Here is a 15251-nt window from a genome sequence, read left to right as displayed (position 1 = left end):
TTAAATTAGTCGGACCCTGACGCCTCGCCGCAGCTTGCGGCTCCCACTCGCCACCCCCCACAAACCTGCCCACTCCACGGGTGCCGGGAGCCTGGCACAGCCTGGAGGAGCACCCCCAGAGCCCGGGGGCCCCCCAAGGTGGGCTAGGGGCCAGTGTCCCCAGTGGGGCACAGGCAAAAGGCACTGGGGTGAAAAGGGCTGAGCCGGGATGGGGTTGTGGGTCCCATGTCCCTCTCCCGGCCACCTCCAAGCATCCTCAGAGGCAGAACCATTGCTTCAAGTAAAAAAAAACCGTGCAAACCCCTGTGTCCCCCCATCACTGGGAGAGCGCAGGGTCGAGCAGCCGGAGGACCCCCCCCACCAAGTGCAGGCTGCCGGTGACCAGGACGCGGACGGTGGCCGCCTCCCGCAGCAGCACGGCCCCGCTGCTGGCAGTAGGGTGAGGGTGAGCCCCCATGGCAGCGGGCGCTGCCAGCCGGGGGTCCCGGCCCTGCGCCACCCACCACAACGCCTGGGCCAGGCAGGGGAAGACAAGGGCTGGGGAATTGAGGGGTCGCGGGGCTGGGGGGACCAGGAGCAGGGTCCCTCGGGCAGGGGCTGGCTGCAGCAGCCCCCTCGCCCGCAGGGGAGCCGGGATCCAAGGGTCCTGCCCTGCTTTCTCCTCCAGCAGCCGCGTCCACGTCCGCTGGTTCTCCAGGCAGCGGGTCAAGGCGTTCTCCAGAGTCACGTTGAAGTTTTGCTGGTCTGGGAAGGATGGAAAGCAAGGATTAAGGGGTCCGGGGTGGGATTGGGGGAGTCAGGTGAGACCTCGGCCCCCTCACACTCACCTGCGTTGTTGGCCACTGACACCTCTGTGAAGTTGGGGCAGAAGACAGCGTAGTCGAAGTGGCACGGCTGAGGGGAGAGGCAGGAGGGTCAGTGCTGTGGGAGCCCTCAGGACCCACCCATGGGATTCCCACTGGGTCCAGTCCACTGGTGGGGTTACTGGTCCAGGGAGGGGGTGGTCTGATTCCTCCCCTGCACCTGGGGTTGCGATACCCTTGTGGGAAGGCACCGAGGTAGGATACAACCAGTGACAGCAAGGTGGACGAGCCAGCCAGAACGGGAGGGCATCACCTTCACCTCACCCACAGCAAAGCAGGTCCCAGCACAGACAGAGAACCCAGGCATCCGGGCACAATGATCCCCCCTGCATCGCCCCAAAACCTCACCACTAGCAGCTTGAGCAGCGCCGCTGTGTCCCGGTCCCCCGTGGCATTGAAGAGCAGCACGCGCACCTCGGAACCGCTGCGGGGGAGAAAGCACCAGTGGCCCGTGCCCCGTGGGGACCCCCAGCACCACCACCACCAAGCTCCACCGTGTGTGTGTGCCCACTCTGTGTCCCCTCCTTACTCATTTGGCTTGTCCTGGTTGAGGGCAGCTTGACGGAACCAGCGGACGCAGGCCTGGATGCTGCTGGTGGTGTGAGCGCCATCCAGGTACCACGTCACGGGGCCACGGGGCAGCACCTGGGTCCGGCCCAGCCACTCCGTGTCCCTCAGGCCTGGAGGGGCACAGGGCATGGCTGGGACCCCCATATCTCCCTCCAGCACTAGGACCCCCCCAGAGGTCCCTCCAGCACAGACAGCACCGGCTGGGAGCCCAGTGTGGCACCCCAAGCCCTGCGACATGGCAGGGGGTGTCCCGGCGCGACCAGACTGCACCTTGGATCATGGCATCGGTGGGTTGGAAAGCGGGTGCCAGTGGCACCGGCCTCCCCACCAGTTCGGCTCCTGGCAGCGCCTCCTTCAGCTCCCCGAGACCTGGAGGGATGGGAGCCCTGCTGAGACTCCCAGGGCCATGGCGGGGTCCAGCCCCTCCTTACCCCCTGTCCCCCCACCTTACCCCAGCAGCCGCGGCGCTGCAGCCACGTCCGTGCCAGCTGTAAGGCCAGGGCAGCGTTGGACCGCTGGTGGGCACCTGCCAGCCCCAGCTCCAGCGCCCGGTGGTCCCCCTCGAAGGCGTCCAGCTCCGGGCAGAGGTAGAGAGGACACTGTGGGGAGAGAAGACTGAGTCCCCCACCCTGGGGTACCCCCCATCCACTCCCCCCACCACCGAACTCACCTTCTGTTCTCGGGCTCGGTCCCTCAGCACCTTCAGCGGTCGCTCTGGTTGTGCCACGGTGAACGCCGGCACACCAGGCTGCAAAGGATGGGGGTGCTCAGGGCCATGGGGAGTGCACCCCAAAACTGCGAACAGGGGGACAACTGGGTCTTCCTACCTTAAAAATGCCCCCCTTCTGCCAGGCAATCTTCTCCATGGTGTCCCCAAGGATGCTGGTGTGGTCGATGCCCAAAGAGGAAACCCCACACACCACCGGTGCCCTGGGGACGCAGTGTGGCAGTGTCCCCACTGTCCCTCCACCGCAAAGACATCAGCCCCAGGTGTCAGGCTCAGCCCCACCAGGTCCTACCTGATGATGTTAGTGCAGTCATAGGCACCACCAATGCCAACCTCCACCACTGCCAGGTCCACCTGATGATATGGAGACACCAGAGCTGTCACAGGGCCACCGGTAGCACCTGTTTCCATGGATTTGGGGACACAGGTGGGGCCGGGTCCCTGTACCCCCACTTCAAACTTGTGCCTGAACATGCATCCCACTCATGGGGGGACCATTGGCTCTACTCGGTGTAGAATCACAGATTTGTTTAGGTTGGAAAAGACCTCTAATCACAAAGTTGAACGTTTAACCTAACACTGTCAAGCCACCACTAAACCATGTCCCTAAGCACCACATTTCCACGTCTTTTAAAGACCTCCAGGGATGGTGACTCCACCACTTCCCTGGGCAGCCTGTGCCAGTGCTTGGCAACCCTTTAGGTGAAGAAATGTTTCCTAATATCCAGTCTAAAACTCCCCCGGCACAACTTGAGACCACTTCCTCTCGTCCTATCACTTGTAACTTGGGATTTGCTAATGTTAATATGCGACAGATCCCTCAGGTACGCTGTGACAGCCCGACTGAAGACAGCTCTGCCCCAAGCAAAGGGCACACCCCATGTTCTCCTCACCCTGATGTCCCTACCACGAGGTGGAGGCCATCACCACTACCTACCTTCTCCTGCAGGAAGACGTGGAAGGCCATGATGGTGAGGAATCGGAAGTACGCCGGCATGCTGGCATGCACTGGGTCCTGCCAGGCAGAGAAGGTGTAAGGAGATGGTATGGACATGGCACGAGGTGTCACCAACCAGCGCTGGGACATGTGGCTCTGGGAGTGGTCCCCGAGGGAGGGAGCCCCCGGCAAGCCCTGCCACCTCACCTTGGTCTCTTCCAGGCGGTTGTAGACAAGCCAGAAGTACTTGCTGAAGAGCTCCTTGCTGATGGGCTGCCCATTGATGCGGATCCGCTCGCGCACCTGCACCAGGTGAGGGGAGCTAGGGGAGGCAGATGAAGGTGGGACATGGTCAGGCGCATCACCACCAGGTCACCAAAACACCTCCAACCCCTTCTGCCCACCTGTAAAAGCCCGTCTTCAGCCCATAGTTGCGGAGGATGCACTCGGTGAAGGCGCACGCCGAGCCCTGGAGAGATGGCAATGTTAAACCCTGCCATATCGGGGCAGAGACAAATGGAGCCAAAGATGCCAGCGGCCGCCCCCGTTGCCCCCTCAAGCCCCCGCAGCACCGCCTGCCCGCTTCACCTTGCCCTTCGTCCCCGTGACGTGGATGATGTTCAGTCGATCCAGGTCCTCGACCTGCCAGAGGTCAACCACCCTGTGAGACCCCCGCGGCAGCCAGCGCCGAGCACAGCAGCACTGCCACCGGGGTGGGGGCAGACAAGGATGGGATCCCACCTTCAGCCCACTCCGCTCCAGAAAGTCCTTCATGGCTTCCAGCTGAGCCTGGGGGTCGCCGCGCTCCCGCTTCACCTGCTCCAGGTAGCTGGCGTTGGTCTGCAGGGTATTGAGGGTCCGGATGGCATCCTGGAAAGACGCCAGGGGTTGTTGAGGATGGTGCCCATCATCGTGGCTTTAGGGATCGGGCCACCCCGAGCTCGCAGCACCCCGACCCACCCCATCGGGCTCAATCTCGTCGCTGGTACCCGCAGCCACCCACGCCGGCAGCATCTTGTCCGCCATGGCTCCGCAGGGATGTGCCGGCACGGACTGGCGCAGGGACTGGCTATTTATTGGCGTGGGGAGCCAGTCCCTCCCCAGGCGCCCCTTGGCCCCGCGGGGGGAGCGCGGGGCAGCCCAGCAGCCGGCATTTACCCAGCGGGACAAGGCCACCCATGGGTGCCAGCAGGCGGTGCTCGGTGCCGCACACCCGCCCCGCTGAAGCGAAGCAATGGAGCTGCACCTGCACGGCGCACGCGGCACAACCTGGCAGCGGCACCCAGAGGTCACCGGTGCCACCGAGCCCCCCCGAATCTGCACCGGCGGGATGTGGGGCTGGAATGGGGACCTGAATTGGGACAAGTCTATGTCGCCTGTGCAGGGACACCCCAACCCGAGCGGCTGGACCCCGTCATGGCGTGGGCACCAGTGGAGTTTTGGCTCCATGGGCACAGGCTACGACAGGCAGCTCTCGTCCCCCAGGAACCGCTGTCACCCCACAACGCCAGGCAGCCACCTGGGATGCTCTGGGATGCCAGGCTGGGGACCCCCGGTGCTGTCTGGGGGGGATGGAGGTTTGTGGGGAGACAGTGCCCAGTGGCTGGGAGTGCGGGACAGGACCCCCAGTGCTGGGTCCCCCCCCAGCCGGATACATTCCCCCCCCACTACCCCTGCCCGGTCCCTCCAGCTTCTGGCTCGGTGCAGCCCCCCCAGCCCGGTGCAGGGTCCGTACTACCCCGCTCCCGGGTTTTTGCAGCTCCCGGTAGGGTGCAAAATCCTCCCGTTCCTCCTGTCCGGTGCAGCACCACCACCACTCCCCCCGCCGCAGCTGCCGGTGCCGGGTCCGTGCAGCTCCTAGCTAGATGCAGCTACTCCGGTGCAGCTCTCAGCTCGGTGCAGGTCCCCCCAGCTCCCTCCGGTGCAGCTCCCGGTTGGGTGCAGGTCCCCCCAGCTCCCCCCGGCGCAGCTCCCGGCTCGGTGCAGCCCCTCCGGTGCAGCTCCCGGTTGGGTGCAGCCCCCCCAACTCCCCCCGGTGCATCTCCCAGCTCGGTGCAGCCCCTCCGGTGCAGCCCCGGGTTGGGTGCAGCCCCCCCAGCTCCCCCCGGTGCATCTCCCAGCTCGGTGCAGCCCCTCCGGTGCAGCCCCCGGTTGGGTGCAGCCCCCCCAGCTCCCCCCGGTGCAGCTCCCGGCCCGGTGCAGCCCCTCCCGCGGTACCTGGTAGTCCATAGCGGGGGCGCGCGCGGGCGCCGTGCTGAGCCGCCGCCGTAGGGCCCGCAGCGCCCCCCGCAGCGCCGCCCGCAGCCCCCTCGCCACCATCCCGCGCGCTGCCCCGCGCCCGCCGCCCCGCCAAGCCGCGCCGGGCGGGGCCGCCCTGAGCCAACCCGCGGCGCCGCCGCCATCTTTGACGCGGGCAGAGCCGCCACGTGCGCGGGCGCCATCTCTGACACGGGCAGCGGGTCCCGGGAACGGGGCTCCATCGCCACAGGGGGGTCCCGGCCACAGGGCACCGTCCCAGCTCGAGGGTCCCGGGCACAGGGTACCATTCTGGCTTGAGGATCCTGAGCATAGACCCTGTCCCCATTGGAGGGTCGCGGGCACAGAGCTCATCCTGGCGTGAGGGTCTTGGGCACAGAACAGCCCAGCTGGAGGGTCCCAAGGTGTGGAACCCATCCCACCTGAAGGCCCCTTCACGCAGGAGACTGTCCCAGCTCCGGTCCTGAGCTCAGACCCCATCCGCACTGGAGGATTCCAGGGCACGGAACCCATCCTGGCTGGATGCCTCTCAGCACAGGAGCTCAGCCCACCTGGAGGGTCCTGAGCACAGACCCCATCCCCACTGGAGAATCCCAGACACAAAGCCTATCCGGGCTTGATGCTTCTTGGCACAGGAGCCCAACCCAGCTGGAGGGTCCTGAGCACAGAGTCCATCCCCACAGGAGGATCTCAAGGCACAGAGTCCATCCCAAATGGATGCCTCTTGGCACAGGAACCCATTCCAGTTGGAGTGTCCTGAGCACCAGAGCCCAGCTCGGCTGGAGGCCCTGAGCACAGACCCCATCCGCACTGGAGGGTCCCAAGGCATGGAACCCATCCTAGCTGGATGCCCCTTGGCACAAGAGCCCAGCCCAGCTCGAGGGTCCTGAACACAGACCCCCATCCCCACCAGAGTCCCGAGTGTGAAGCCCATCCTGGCTGGATGGCGCTTGGCACAGGAGCCCATCCCAACTCAGGTCCTGAGCATGGAGCCCATCCCCACTGGAGGGTTCCAAGGCGTGGAGCCCATCCAGGCTGGATGCCTCTTAGCACAGGAGCCCAAACCTGCTGGAGGGCCCCAAGGCACAGAACTCATCCCAGCTCGAGGGTCCTGAGCACAGAGCCCATCCTGACATGAGGGTCCCAGGCACTGGAACCCAGCCCACCTGGAGGCCCCTTGGGACAGGGCACCAACCCAGCTCAAGGGTCCTGCACATGGAGCCCAACCCTGCTGGAGGGCCCAAGGCACAAAGCCCACGCTGGATGGATGCCCTTTGGCACAGGAGCCCATCCCAGATCTAGGGTCCAGAGCACTAGAGCCCAGTACGGCTGGAGGGTCCTGAGCACAGACCCCATCTCTGCTAGAGGGTCCAAGGCACAGAGCCCATCCCAGCTCAAGGGTCCTGAGCACGGAGCCCATCCTGGCTTGAGGGTCCCAAGCACAGGAACCCAGCCCACCTGGATGCCCTTTGGCACAGGAGCCCATCCCAGCTCCAGGGTCCTGAGCACAGACCCCATCCCCAATGGAGAGTCCCGGGCGCAAAGCCCATCCTGGCCAGCCACAGACGACCAGCCCTGCTGGAGGCCCCTCAGCACGGAGCCCTGGCTGAGCCCCACAGCCCAAGCCCGGAGCGCTAAGGGGTTGCCCTCAGGCCCCAGCCAGGCAGCACCACCCTCAGCCAGTGCCACAGGAGCAGCCGCGTTGCCCCTGACAGCCTCCTTTGCTCAGGCTTCATTAATCTGCTGCAGTCCTAATTGCACCAAGCCTGCCTCCCTCTCTCCCAAGAGTCACCACGTCTGAACCCAGGCACCTGAACTCCAGGATGGCAGAGTTTCTGCTTTACAGCACTCCAGCTGCTTCCTCCGTTCCATCAAAAGAGCGACACATGGTTAAACCCAGCCATTTGGGACAGGATCGTGTTTATTCTCACAAGCGGCAGAAGTCAACTGGCTTATTGCTTGGAAACAACATCATTTTTTCCAAAGAAACCAAGTCCCCACAAACAGGCGCTGTTTCAGAGCCCCACACCAAGGGATATTTACCTTGTACATGTTTGTTATCATCCTCACTTTCTGTCCTGAGAACAGCCTCGCTCAGCACCGTGTCTTCCCCTGAGACCTGACGCTACCGACGTGGCTTTTGCGATCGGTTGAGTTAATGGACAACCCCCCCAGTGCCAAAGGTTATCACCCGCTGCAGCTTGTACACATTATTTGAAAGTCTCAGGATCTGCAGGGCTCGCAGAGAGGACGGCCAGCAGCAGCAGACAGCCATGAAGAGTGTTCAGTAAGCAGCTCCGCCACAGCGGGCTGTAACGGAGCACTCGCTCCATACAAGTCAGTCCTGAGAATCTTGAGCAGAAGGTGTGTGCACACCATCACAGTGCATCCGGCTGGTAACTGCATCCGGACAAGTCAGCAGCCTTGCTCCAGGCTCATGCAAATTGCTCCAGGATGGAGCAGTGGATAAGAGTGTTTAAAGTCATCCTGCTCCTAACACAGCATTCCCAATACTGCCATGCCATTGTGACAGCCCTGCCGACAGTGGGATGCCAGGTCTTACCCCAGGCTGAGGACAGCACTCACAACTGTCTCCCTCAACCAAACTCCTGCCACAGCCAGGACTACAAGGAATGCACGTAGCAGCCTGGGTGTGTCCGACAAAGCTCCTAATTGCAGTTTACAACCAAGAAAGCGTGGATGCTGCACGCTGTTACAAAGACGGACAATTCTCATTGTAAATCCTAGCTTTATGGAGCAACCAGCTCTGTCAGCCACAAAGGCTTGAGTCCAAACTCCTGTGAGAGCCAGTCACGCTGGCTGGAGGGACTCTGCCTTCCCCAGCAAACCTCTGCATCAACCAGAAGTACCTGCCTCACCCTACAGCGGCACTTCAGTGTTCAAAGGATGCTGTGCAGGAGTTATGACCATCCAGGAGAGCCGAGGCAGCTCCCTGCAGGGTCCCTTTTAGTCCAGGGCAGCCACTTCCAGTTCTGATGGTCCCAGCACTGTGGGCTGGGATCCCCAGCACTGATAAAACCACATTCTCCATCTCCAGGTCTGTAACAATCAATCCACAAGTTTAATGTAACCAGTCCAAGCTGCAGAGAACAACTCTAGGCTCACAGGTATGACCTCCCCCATCACACAGCTCCATGGTGGCTGAGCGGCTGCATGAGGAGAGGAGATGGTAAAGCCAGCAAGCACCTTGCCTTGAAGAAAGTCCCTTCCCAGACAGAAAGACCCCACTAGGACATCCCCACCTAACACAGCCTGCGGAGTAGCCCAGCCAGGACCCCGCTGGGGAAGCCTGGCTCAAAACACTCTGTCGAATTCAGTCTGGTTGGTGGTAGCTGGATTCCTGCCCTGGTTTGCCGGCTGCTGGGGCATGTGTCCACCCCTCCTGCGTGGTGGTGCCAGGTACTCGAACATGGACTGGTTGTGGGTGGACAGCATATTTTTGAGGTCGGAGGGCATGGGATCCGACCAGAAGAAGTCATGGTTTAGCGCATCGTCACTGTCGATACGCTGGGCAGGATCCAGCACCAGCAGTTTGTCAATGAGGTCGAGTGCGTAGGGATCTTTGACGTAGGCTTTCAGGCGATCCTTCACCTTGCGCTTTTGGCCTTTGGGGAGGTCCAGCTTCTGGTACAGCTCATACTTATCCACGTTTGGCCAAACCTGGATAGGGGCAGGAAGGGAAGGTTGGAAAGAAAGAGTTATAGAGACGACAAACCATTTTTTATGCTAACACCCCCAGGCAAACCAAGGCGAGGTCTACCGAGAGAACAATGCTATTTTATAACCTCCAAGCCTGCCGACCTTGTTCCCATAGCATGAAGGAAGCAATAAAGAGTGTACTGAAGCCTGGAGACGCATGGACAAGTCAAGACAGAGTCCTCCTGGTATGGAAATGGCATGCAGGATGCTCCAGGATTTCTGGTTCTTACACAAAAGAGCTACTACCGAGTACAGCTCAGGCCAAGTAAAACAACTACAAAGACAAAATGACAAAACTTATTGCTAAATAACAACCTGGATGCACGTGGTACCTTTTATCCTTAGAAAGCAAATCCTGCTGCCTCAATTCTGGGCAGGGAGAGACCAGAGCAGGTATTTACACACAAAGGAAAGTGCCTTCAAAGCATGTGCTTGATTCATGTATCAGAGGCCCCAGGCCTCTGCAGCTCCCTGGCTCAGCCCGTCCCACCAGACTGCAGCCCTGGCCAAGAGATCCCTCAGCTCAATCCCCCACAAGAGGGCAGGACGAGCTTCCGCAAAATGAGGGAGCTGAGAAAGAGCTGAGTGCTCGCACCAGGGCCGAGCTGATGCTGCAAATCACAAGCCAGAATTAAAGAGGCTTTTCAAGGTGACCAGTGCAAAGCACTGGAGACAGGCAACACAAAACAAGGAACCCACACTTCTTTAAGCAGAAGTTCAGAGGGTGTTTAGGTAAGAGATGACCCCCAAACAGAGATTAGAAGAGATTTTTCTGCGTCACGTTCTGTTCTTTCACACTCAAAGTAGCTAGCATTCTCTCTGTGCTCAAAACTCAACTTGCCCCCCTGAAAGAGGTCTGGGAGGCCAAGTTCATCCTCTTCTCCTTAGGAGGTTGAACACAAGCGGTGTGACAACTGTTTACACAGAGCAGCAAGGCCTCCCACTGTGTACTTGGCTCCCAGGAGGCAAACAGTATTTGCAGGAGCTTCCCCAGCCTCCCTGCCAGCAGCAAGCAGGCCTCAGCACTGGGAGTATGCAGCAGGGAAGAGGCCCAGGAGTGCCACCCAGTCCCAGGCCCTGCCCATGGCACCATTTCTCCCCTCCTGTTCTTCACAGCTTGCTAATGCTCTTGCCCTCACCTCCGGTGTGATGGATCCACAGAGCTGGCTGATGAGGGTGAGCTGATGCTGCTCTGTGTTCCCCTGCATGATGGGGCTGCGCGTCCACATCTCTGCCATGATGCAGCCTGCGCCCCAGAGGTCAATGGGAGGACCGTAGTCCCGCTCCCCTAAATGGAGACGCTGCGTTAGTCACCCGGGGAAGGAGAAGGGCAGAGAAGCCAGCAGAGCCTATCACCTCCTACCTAGGAGTAGTTCTGGTGGCCGATACCACAGAGTCACTACCCGGTTGGTGTAGCGGTTCGGCTGGCTGTTCTTAGCCAGGCTGAAAGCTCGAGCCAGGCCGAAGTCTGCAAGCTTCAGGACTCCGTCACGTGTGATCAGGACATTTGCAGCTTTCATGTCTCGATGTAAGATCTGTATGGGGACAGACATCAAAAGGCTAAGCCATTAAGGTACTCTCCTTGGTGCCTGGTGCCAGCAGGGCACTCAGACTCCAGAGGCGGTGGACAGGGAAGGATTTCTCTTGACCCCATGCTAAGACACCCGCTCCTTGGAAGCCACAGAGATCAGGGTGACCTCAGAGCACAGCACCGATCTGGCCCATTACCTTGTTCCTGTGGATGTAGTAAAGTCCATTCAATAGCATTTGCATAACTTTCTTGATCTCTGAGAGCGTGAACTTGACATGGGCATTGCTGAGAAGGCCGGCCAGGTCATGCTCACAGAAGTCAAACACGAGGTAGATGCTGCCCTTGCAGCGGTTGTAAGGAGAGGCTACGGAGAGGCACAGAGGGACTGTCAGCAAGAGACCCCAACCCATCACAGCTCCTCCATCCAGTCCTCCAGCCACCCTGCTGTTCACATAATTCTTGCTAGACAGAACCTCAGGGAACACAGAGAACCAGAAGCAGCCTGCAAGCATCCAGATCCTTCCTAAAGAGGCACTGAGACAACCCAACTAGCATTGGAAGAACAGGGGATGAGCACTGGAGTAGTGAATGTCATCAGACAGGCAAGGAAAGGGTATGAATATCTTCGAAAGCTTAATTTTGTACTGCTCTGTGCACATAACGGCAGTGGGTTTTCCTCCCTGCAGGCAGTGGCTGGTAGGTGCACACCCAGCTAGCTGCCAGCCAAGCACTATCACAGATTGCATCAGCAACAGAGGCAGCACCTGCAAAGTCAGACCAGGAAAAAGGCAGAAATAGAGAAAATCTGTCTAAAAGAACATTGGAAAGTGAGGTTTTCAAACAGCATTCATGAAAACGGATGGATCCAGACCAAAGTGATTTAAAACTCCAATTGCAATTTAAAGGCAATAACAGGAAACCGCAAACGAAACAATTGATTCCAATCTTCTTCCTAGATCACACATGCAAAAGATTAATTAAGAGAAAGGCTGATTTTCATCAGCTGCAATCAGCAAAATCTGCTGATCAGCAACTCCAACCGGAACACGACAGCTAAGCTCAGCCCCCGCAGAAACACCTCACTCGCTTCTGCCAGCCAGACTAGGACTGCAGTTCCTTACACGGATATGGCCCACACCGCACCTTTCCAAGGTAAAAAGAGAAAAGCTTCAAGTTTGAGAAAAGTAGTGCAACACTCCTGCTTTACTGGAAACTGAGGTCAAGGTGGATTCAGATGAAAACAGGAGTTCAGACAAAACCCAAATAACTCACATGTCTACAAAAATATTTACCTTGGGCGTGCCAGGCACGCAATCATCACAATTTGTTTAATCACACAATGAATTAAAAATTAACTTTTCATCAATGTTTCTACTCATGCCTCTTCAGAGAATAACCTACAACCACTGGAGAACTGGAGTAACTTCAAGTTCCAGTTCTAGGCCAGACTTCTACCAGTTCAGTGACCCCACATTACAGGCAGGAAAAGAGGCTAAAGGACCCCACTCCCACCACAAAACACCGGCCTGCTCAGTGGGAAAGGAGGACTGAAAAAAAGCCGACAGCCAGAGCAAGGGAGGCCCCACAAGGTACCTTTGGTCCTGCAGATTTCTATGAGGTTCACCACATTCTCGTGTTTGAGCAGCTGCAGGATTTTAATCTCTCGCAAAGCTGTGATGGGGAACTGTAAAGGAGAAAGAAAGGGCAGGGATTAGGGGTGCAGGGGAACAGGAGGGATATGACCACAGCAGCTTGGCAGGAGATCTGCTCGAGCAGCACCATGATGAGCCGCTGAAGGACAGTCAGAGCTTGAAGATACAACACCAAAACTGACACTGTCAACATTTACTCATCATCAGGCCCCCATGGGTGAGGGAGATTCTGCCATGAGACAGAGGCATTTGTGCGGTGCCAAGATGAGCACACAGACACCCATCCCTCCTCTCCTCATTTTGCATATTCATAACGGGACACAGTACAGCCCAGCTTGAGCTGCAGCGTGGACTGCCCGTACTGTTTAAGCTGTTAACTCTCTCCCCAGCTTGCCCCATCTCTGCATATCCCTGAGCAGAGCCTTTCATGTGCTATCCAGTCGCTCCACAAACGACAGTGAGAGTAGAGCTCTATGCCAGGGGTGACAGGGCATGGGGTTTTGCACAGAAAGTGGAACACGTGGGCAGCGTCACCTCTCAGCAGCTGTCCCACAGAACCCAGTCACCAGTTACCAAACCACACTGCTGCCGTGCACTTTTGCAACTGAGAAGGTGATCAGAGGCGTACACGTTGCCAAGGGCAACCACAAGGCCCAGTGTTACCACAGCAGGAGGAAAAAGGCCACAGGGCTGGGATCCTGTCCACACTCCTATAGGTTAAAGATCTGGCACCTTACAGCAATAAATCTCGTCATAGAACAGACTGAAAACACATCTCTGCTCTCCCAAAGATTCATCTCTAACCACACTGACCCAGGCCTTCCCAAACACAGCACAGCCACGCTCCCACACTTACCCCCTCCTTCTCATTTTCCATCAACACTTTTTTCAGTGCTACTTTCTTCCCCGTCTGGCGATGTTTGGCTTTAAAAACTTCCCTGTAAAACCAGAAACAAATCTGTAGGCAGGGCAAGGAAGAAGGGAGGGATCTTGGTGCTTGCAACCAGGGACAAGACCAAACAAGCCACAACAGCATGTCATACAGGCACCTCTGTCCTGAGCCACCATCCAACCCTGCCACATCCGTTTTGGACCACAGGCCTTGAGGATCAGCTGAGCCAACCCAGAGCCCCAAGTTTCCACAGCCCCACAAAGATTTGGGGCAAAGTTGCAGCGCCCTCCCCTGACTATCTCATGGAATGATTTGGGTTGGAAGGGACATTAAAGCTCATCCAATTCCAAACCCCTGCCATGGGCAGGGACACTTCCCACTGGATCAGGGGGCTCCAAGCCCCATCCAATCTGGCCTTTAACACCTCCAGGGATGGGGCAGCCACAGCTTCTCTGGGCAACCTGGGCCAGGACCTCCCCACCCTCACAGGAAAACATTTCTTCCTAAGACCTCACCTCAGTGTCCCCTCTTTCAGCTTAAAGTCATTCCCCCTTATCCCATTCCTGCAGTCCCTGATCAAGAGCCTCTTCACAGCTTTCCTGGAGCCCCTTTCAGCACTGGAAGCTGCTCTAAGGTCTCCCCAGAGCCTTCTTTTCTCCAGGCTGAACAACCCCAACTCTCAACTTTCCTCTGCCAGCGTCTGGGACACAGCAGGGCCCCGGGGTAGCAAAAAGTGGGCTCAGGGGGACAAACAGGTTCCTTGGGGTTGGAGGGGGGGTGGGGAAAGAGCACCCGAGAGAGGGAAACCCGGGGCTGGGGCGGGGGGGCGCGCGGCGGGGCTAGGGGGGGCAGAGCGGGCCTCCAGGGCCGGGGAAGGCCGGGGAAGGCCGGGCTACTCACCCGAAGGTGCCCTGCCCGATCTTGGCGAGTTTCTCATACTTGGAGACCTCGTCGCAGAAGGGACACTCCACCATGTCGTACTGCTTGGCCATGCCGGCGCGCAGTGCCCCGCACGGCCCCGCGCCGCTGCCGCCGCACGCACCGACTCTGCCGTCACAGGGCGCGGGTGACGTGCCCCGTCGCGCCGCGCGGAGCCTCATGGGAGTTGTAGTCCGGCCGCGGTCGCCATGTTGTCCCCGCCTGCCACTGGCCATGGAGTCACGGGATGGGTCGGGTTGGAAGTGATCTCAAAGCCCATCCAGTCCCATCCCCTGCCAGGGGTAGGGACACCTCCCACTGTATCAGGGCCTCAAGCCTCATCCAGCCTGGCCTTGAACACCCCCAGGGATGGGGCAGCCATCACTGCTCTGGGCAATGTCCCCACCCTCACAGGAGAACATTTCTTCCTAAAATCTCATCTCAATCTCCCCTCTTTCAGCTTAAAACCATTCCACCTCGTCCTATCCCTGCTCTCCCTGATGAAGAGCCCCTCCGCAGCTTTTCTGGAGCCCTTTTCAGCGCTGAAAGCTGCTCTAAGGTCTCCCTAGAGCCTTCTCCAGGCTGAACAATCCCAGCTCTCTCAGCCTGTCCTTGCACAGGAGGTGCTCCAGCCCTCGGATCATCTCCGTGGCCTCCTCTGGACTCGCTCCAACAGGTCCTTTCTGTGCTGAGGAATCCAGAACAGGAGTCTCACAGAGTGGAAGAAACCTTTCCTCGCCTGCTGGTCCCACTGCTCTGGATGCAGCCCAGGACACAAGTGGTTTCCGGGCTGTGAGCTGCCAGCTCACATTATGCTTCTCATCCACTGACACCCCCAAGTCCTTCTCCTCAGGGCTGCTCCCAATCCATTCTCCACCCAGCCTGTAGCTGTGCTTGGGATTGCCCTGACCCAGGTGCAGGACCTTGAACTTGTTGAACTCCACGAGGTTCACACAGCCCCACCTCCCAAGCCTGCTCAGGTCTCTCTGGATGGCATCTCTTCCCTCCAGCATGTTGACTGCAGCACACAGCTTAATGTCAGCAGCAAACTTGCTGAAGGTGCTCTCAATCCCATTGTCTGTGTCAGCAACACAGATGTTAAACCACTGTGGTCTCAACATGGTTTCCCTGAGGAACACCACTTGTCACCTGGTCTCCACTTGAACACTGAGCCATTGGCCACAA

The 15251-nt window shown here is 58.9% G+C and overlaps 2 protein-coding genes across 4 annotated transcripts; both read right to left on the bottom strand.

Annotated features, from left to right (window-relative positions):
• Nucleotides 1–311: 311 nt before the first annotated feature.
• Nucleotides 312–8268, bottom strand: FPGS (folylpolyglutamate synthase). 3 transcript variants are annotated; one of them, XM_054084267.1, is made up of 15 exons: nucleotides 7397–8268; nucleotides 3839–3967; nucleotides 3686–3739; nucleotides 3502–3566; nucleotides 3305–3419; nucleotides 3098–3175; nucleotides 2453–2514; nucleotides 2261–2363; nucleotides 2104–2181; nucleotides 1885–2032; nucleotides 1704–1802; nucleotides 1393–1543; nucleotides 1212–1287; nucleotides 828–894; nucleotides 312–744 (listed from the first exon to the last, which is right to left on the bottom strand). In XM_054084267.1, exons 1-15 carry the CDS (start codon nucleotides 7415–7417, stop codon nucleotides 317–319), a joined length of 1674 nt encoding a protein of 557 aa, XP_053940242.1. In that variant the 5' UTR covers nucleotides 7418–8268; the 3' UTR covers nucleotides 312–316. The 3 variants fall into 3 exon arrangements, with proteins under 3 accessions (XP_053940242.1, XP_053940241.1, XP_009567867.2); XM_054084266.1 differs by lacking the exon at nucleotides 7397–8268 and adding an exon at nucleotides 5315–5446; XM_009569572.2 differs by lacking the exon at nucleotides 7397–8268 and adding an exon at nucleotides 4058–4177.
• Nucleotides 8269–8414: 146 nt separating this feature from the next.
• Nucleotides 8415–14211, bottom strand: CDK9 (cyclin dependent kinase 9). The gene is made up of 7 exons (XM_054084270.1): nucleotides 14049–14211; nucleotides 13113–13194; nucleotides 12198–12288; nucleotides 10802–10968; nucleotides 10437–10608; nucleotides 10213–10361; nucleotides 8415–9034 (listed from the first exon to the last, which is right to left on the bottom strand). Exons 1-7 carry the CDS (start codon nucleotides 14138–14140, stop codon nucleotides 8669–8671), a joined length of 1119 nt encoding a protein of 372 aa, XP_053940245.1. The 5' UTR covers nucleotides 14141–14211; the 3' UTR covers nucleotides 8415–8668.
• Between the last annotated feature and the right edge of the window lie 1040 nt (nucleotides 14212–15251).

Source organism: Cuculus canorus, chromosome 19 (genome assembly GCF_017976375.1).
Source record: "Cuculus canorus isolate bCucCan1 chromosome 19, bCucCan1.pri, whole genome shotgun sequence".
NCBI classification, from domain to species: Eukaryota; Metazoa; Chordata; class Aves; order Cuculiformes; family Cuculidae; genus Cuculus; species Cuculus canorus.
This window is presented reverse-complemented; position numbering and strand designations above follow the sequence as displayed.

Bases quoted from the DNA above. Each gene is read 5' to 3' on its own strand.
- FPGS (XM_054084266.1), bottom strand. From the start codon at position 5,416: ATGGTGGCGAGGGGGCTGCGGGCGGCGCTGCGGGGGGCGCTGCGGGCC. The intron at 2,515-3,097 runs GTAGGTAGTGGT...CCATATCATCAG, and splicing joins ACGTCTTCCTGCAGGAGAAG to GTGGACCTGGCAGTGGTGGA. The intron at 895-1,211 runs GTGAGGTTTTGG...CTCTCCCCTCAG, and splicing joins CGCTGCTCAAGCTGCTAGTG to CCGTGCCACTTCGACTACGC.
- CDK9 (XM_054084270.1), bottom strand. From the start codon at position 14,140: ATGGCCAAGCAGTACGACATGGTGGAGTGTCCCTTCTGCGACGAGGTC. The intron at 10,969-12,197 runs GTACCTTGTGGG...GCCTCTCCGTAG, and splicing joins AGAAATCTGCAGGACCAAAG to CCTCTCCTTACAACCGCTGC. The intron at 10,609-10,801 runs GTAATGGGCCAG...GTCCCCATACAG, and splicing joins ACTACATCCACAGGAACAAG to ATCTTACATCGAGACATGAA.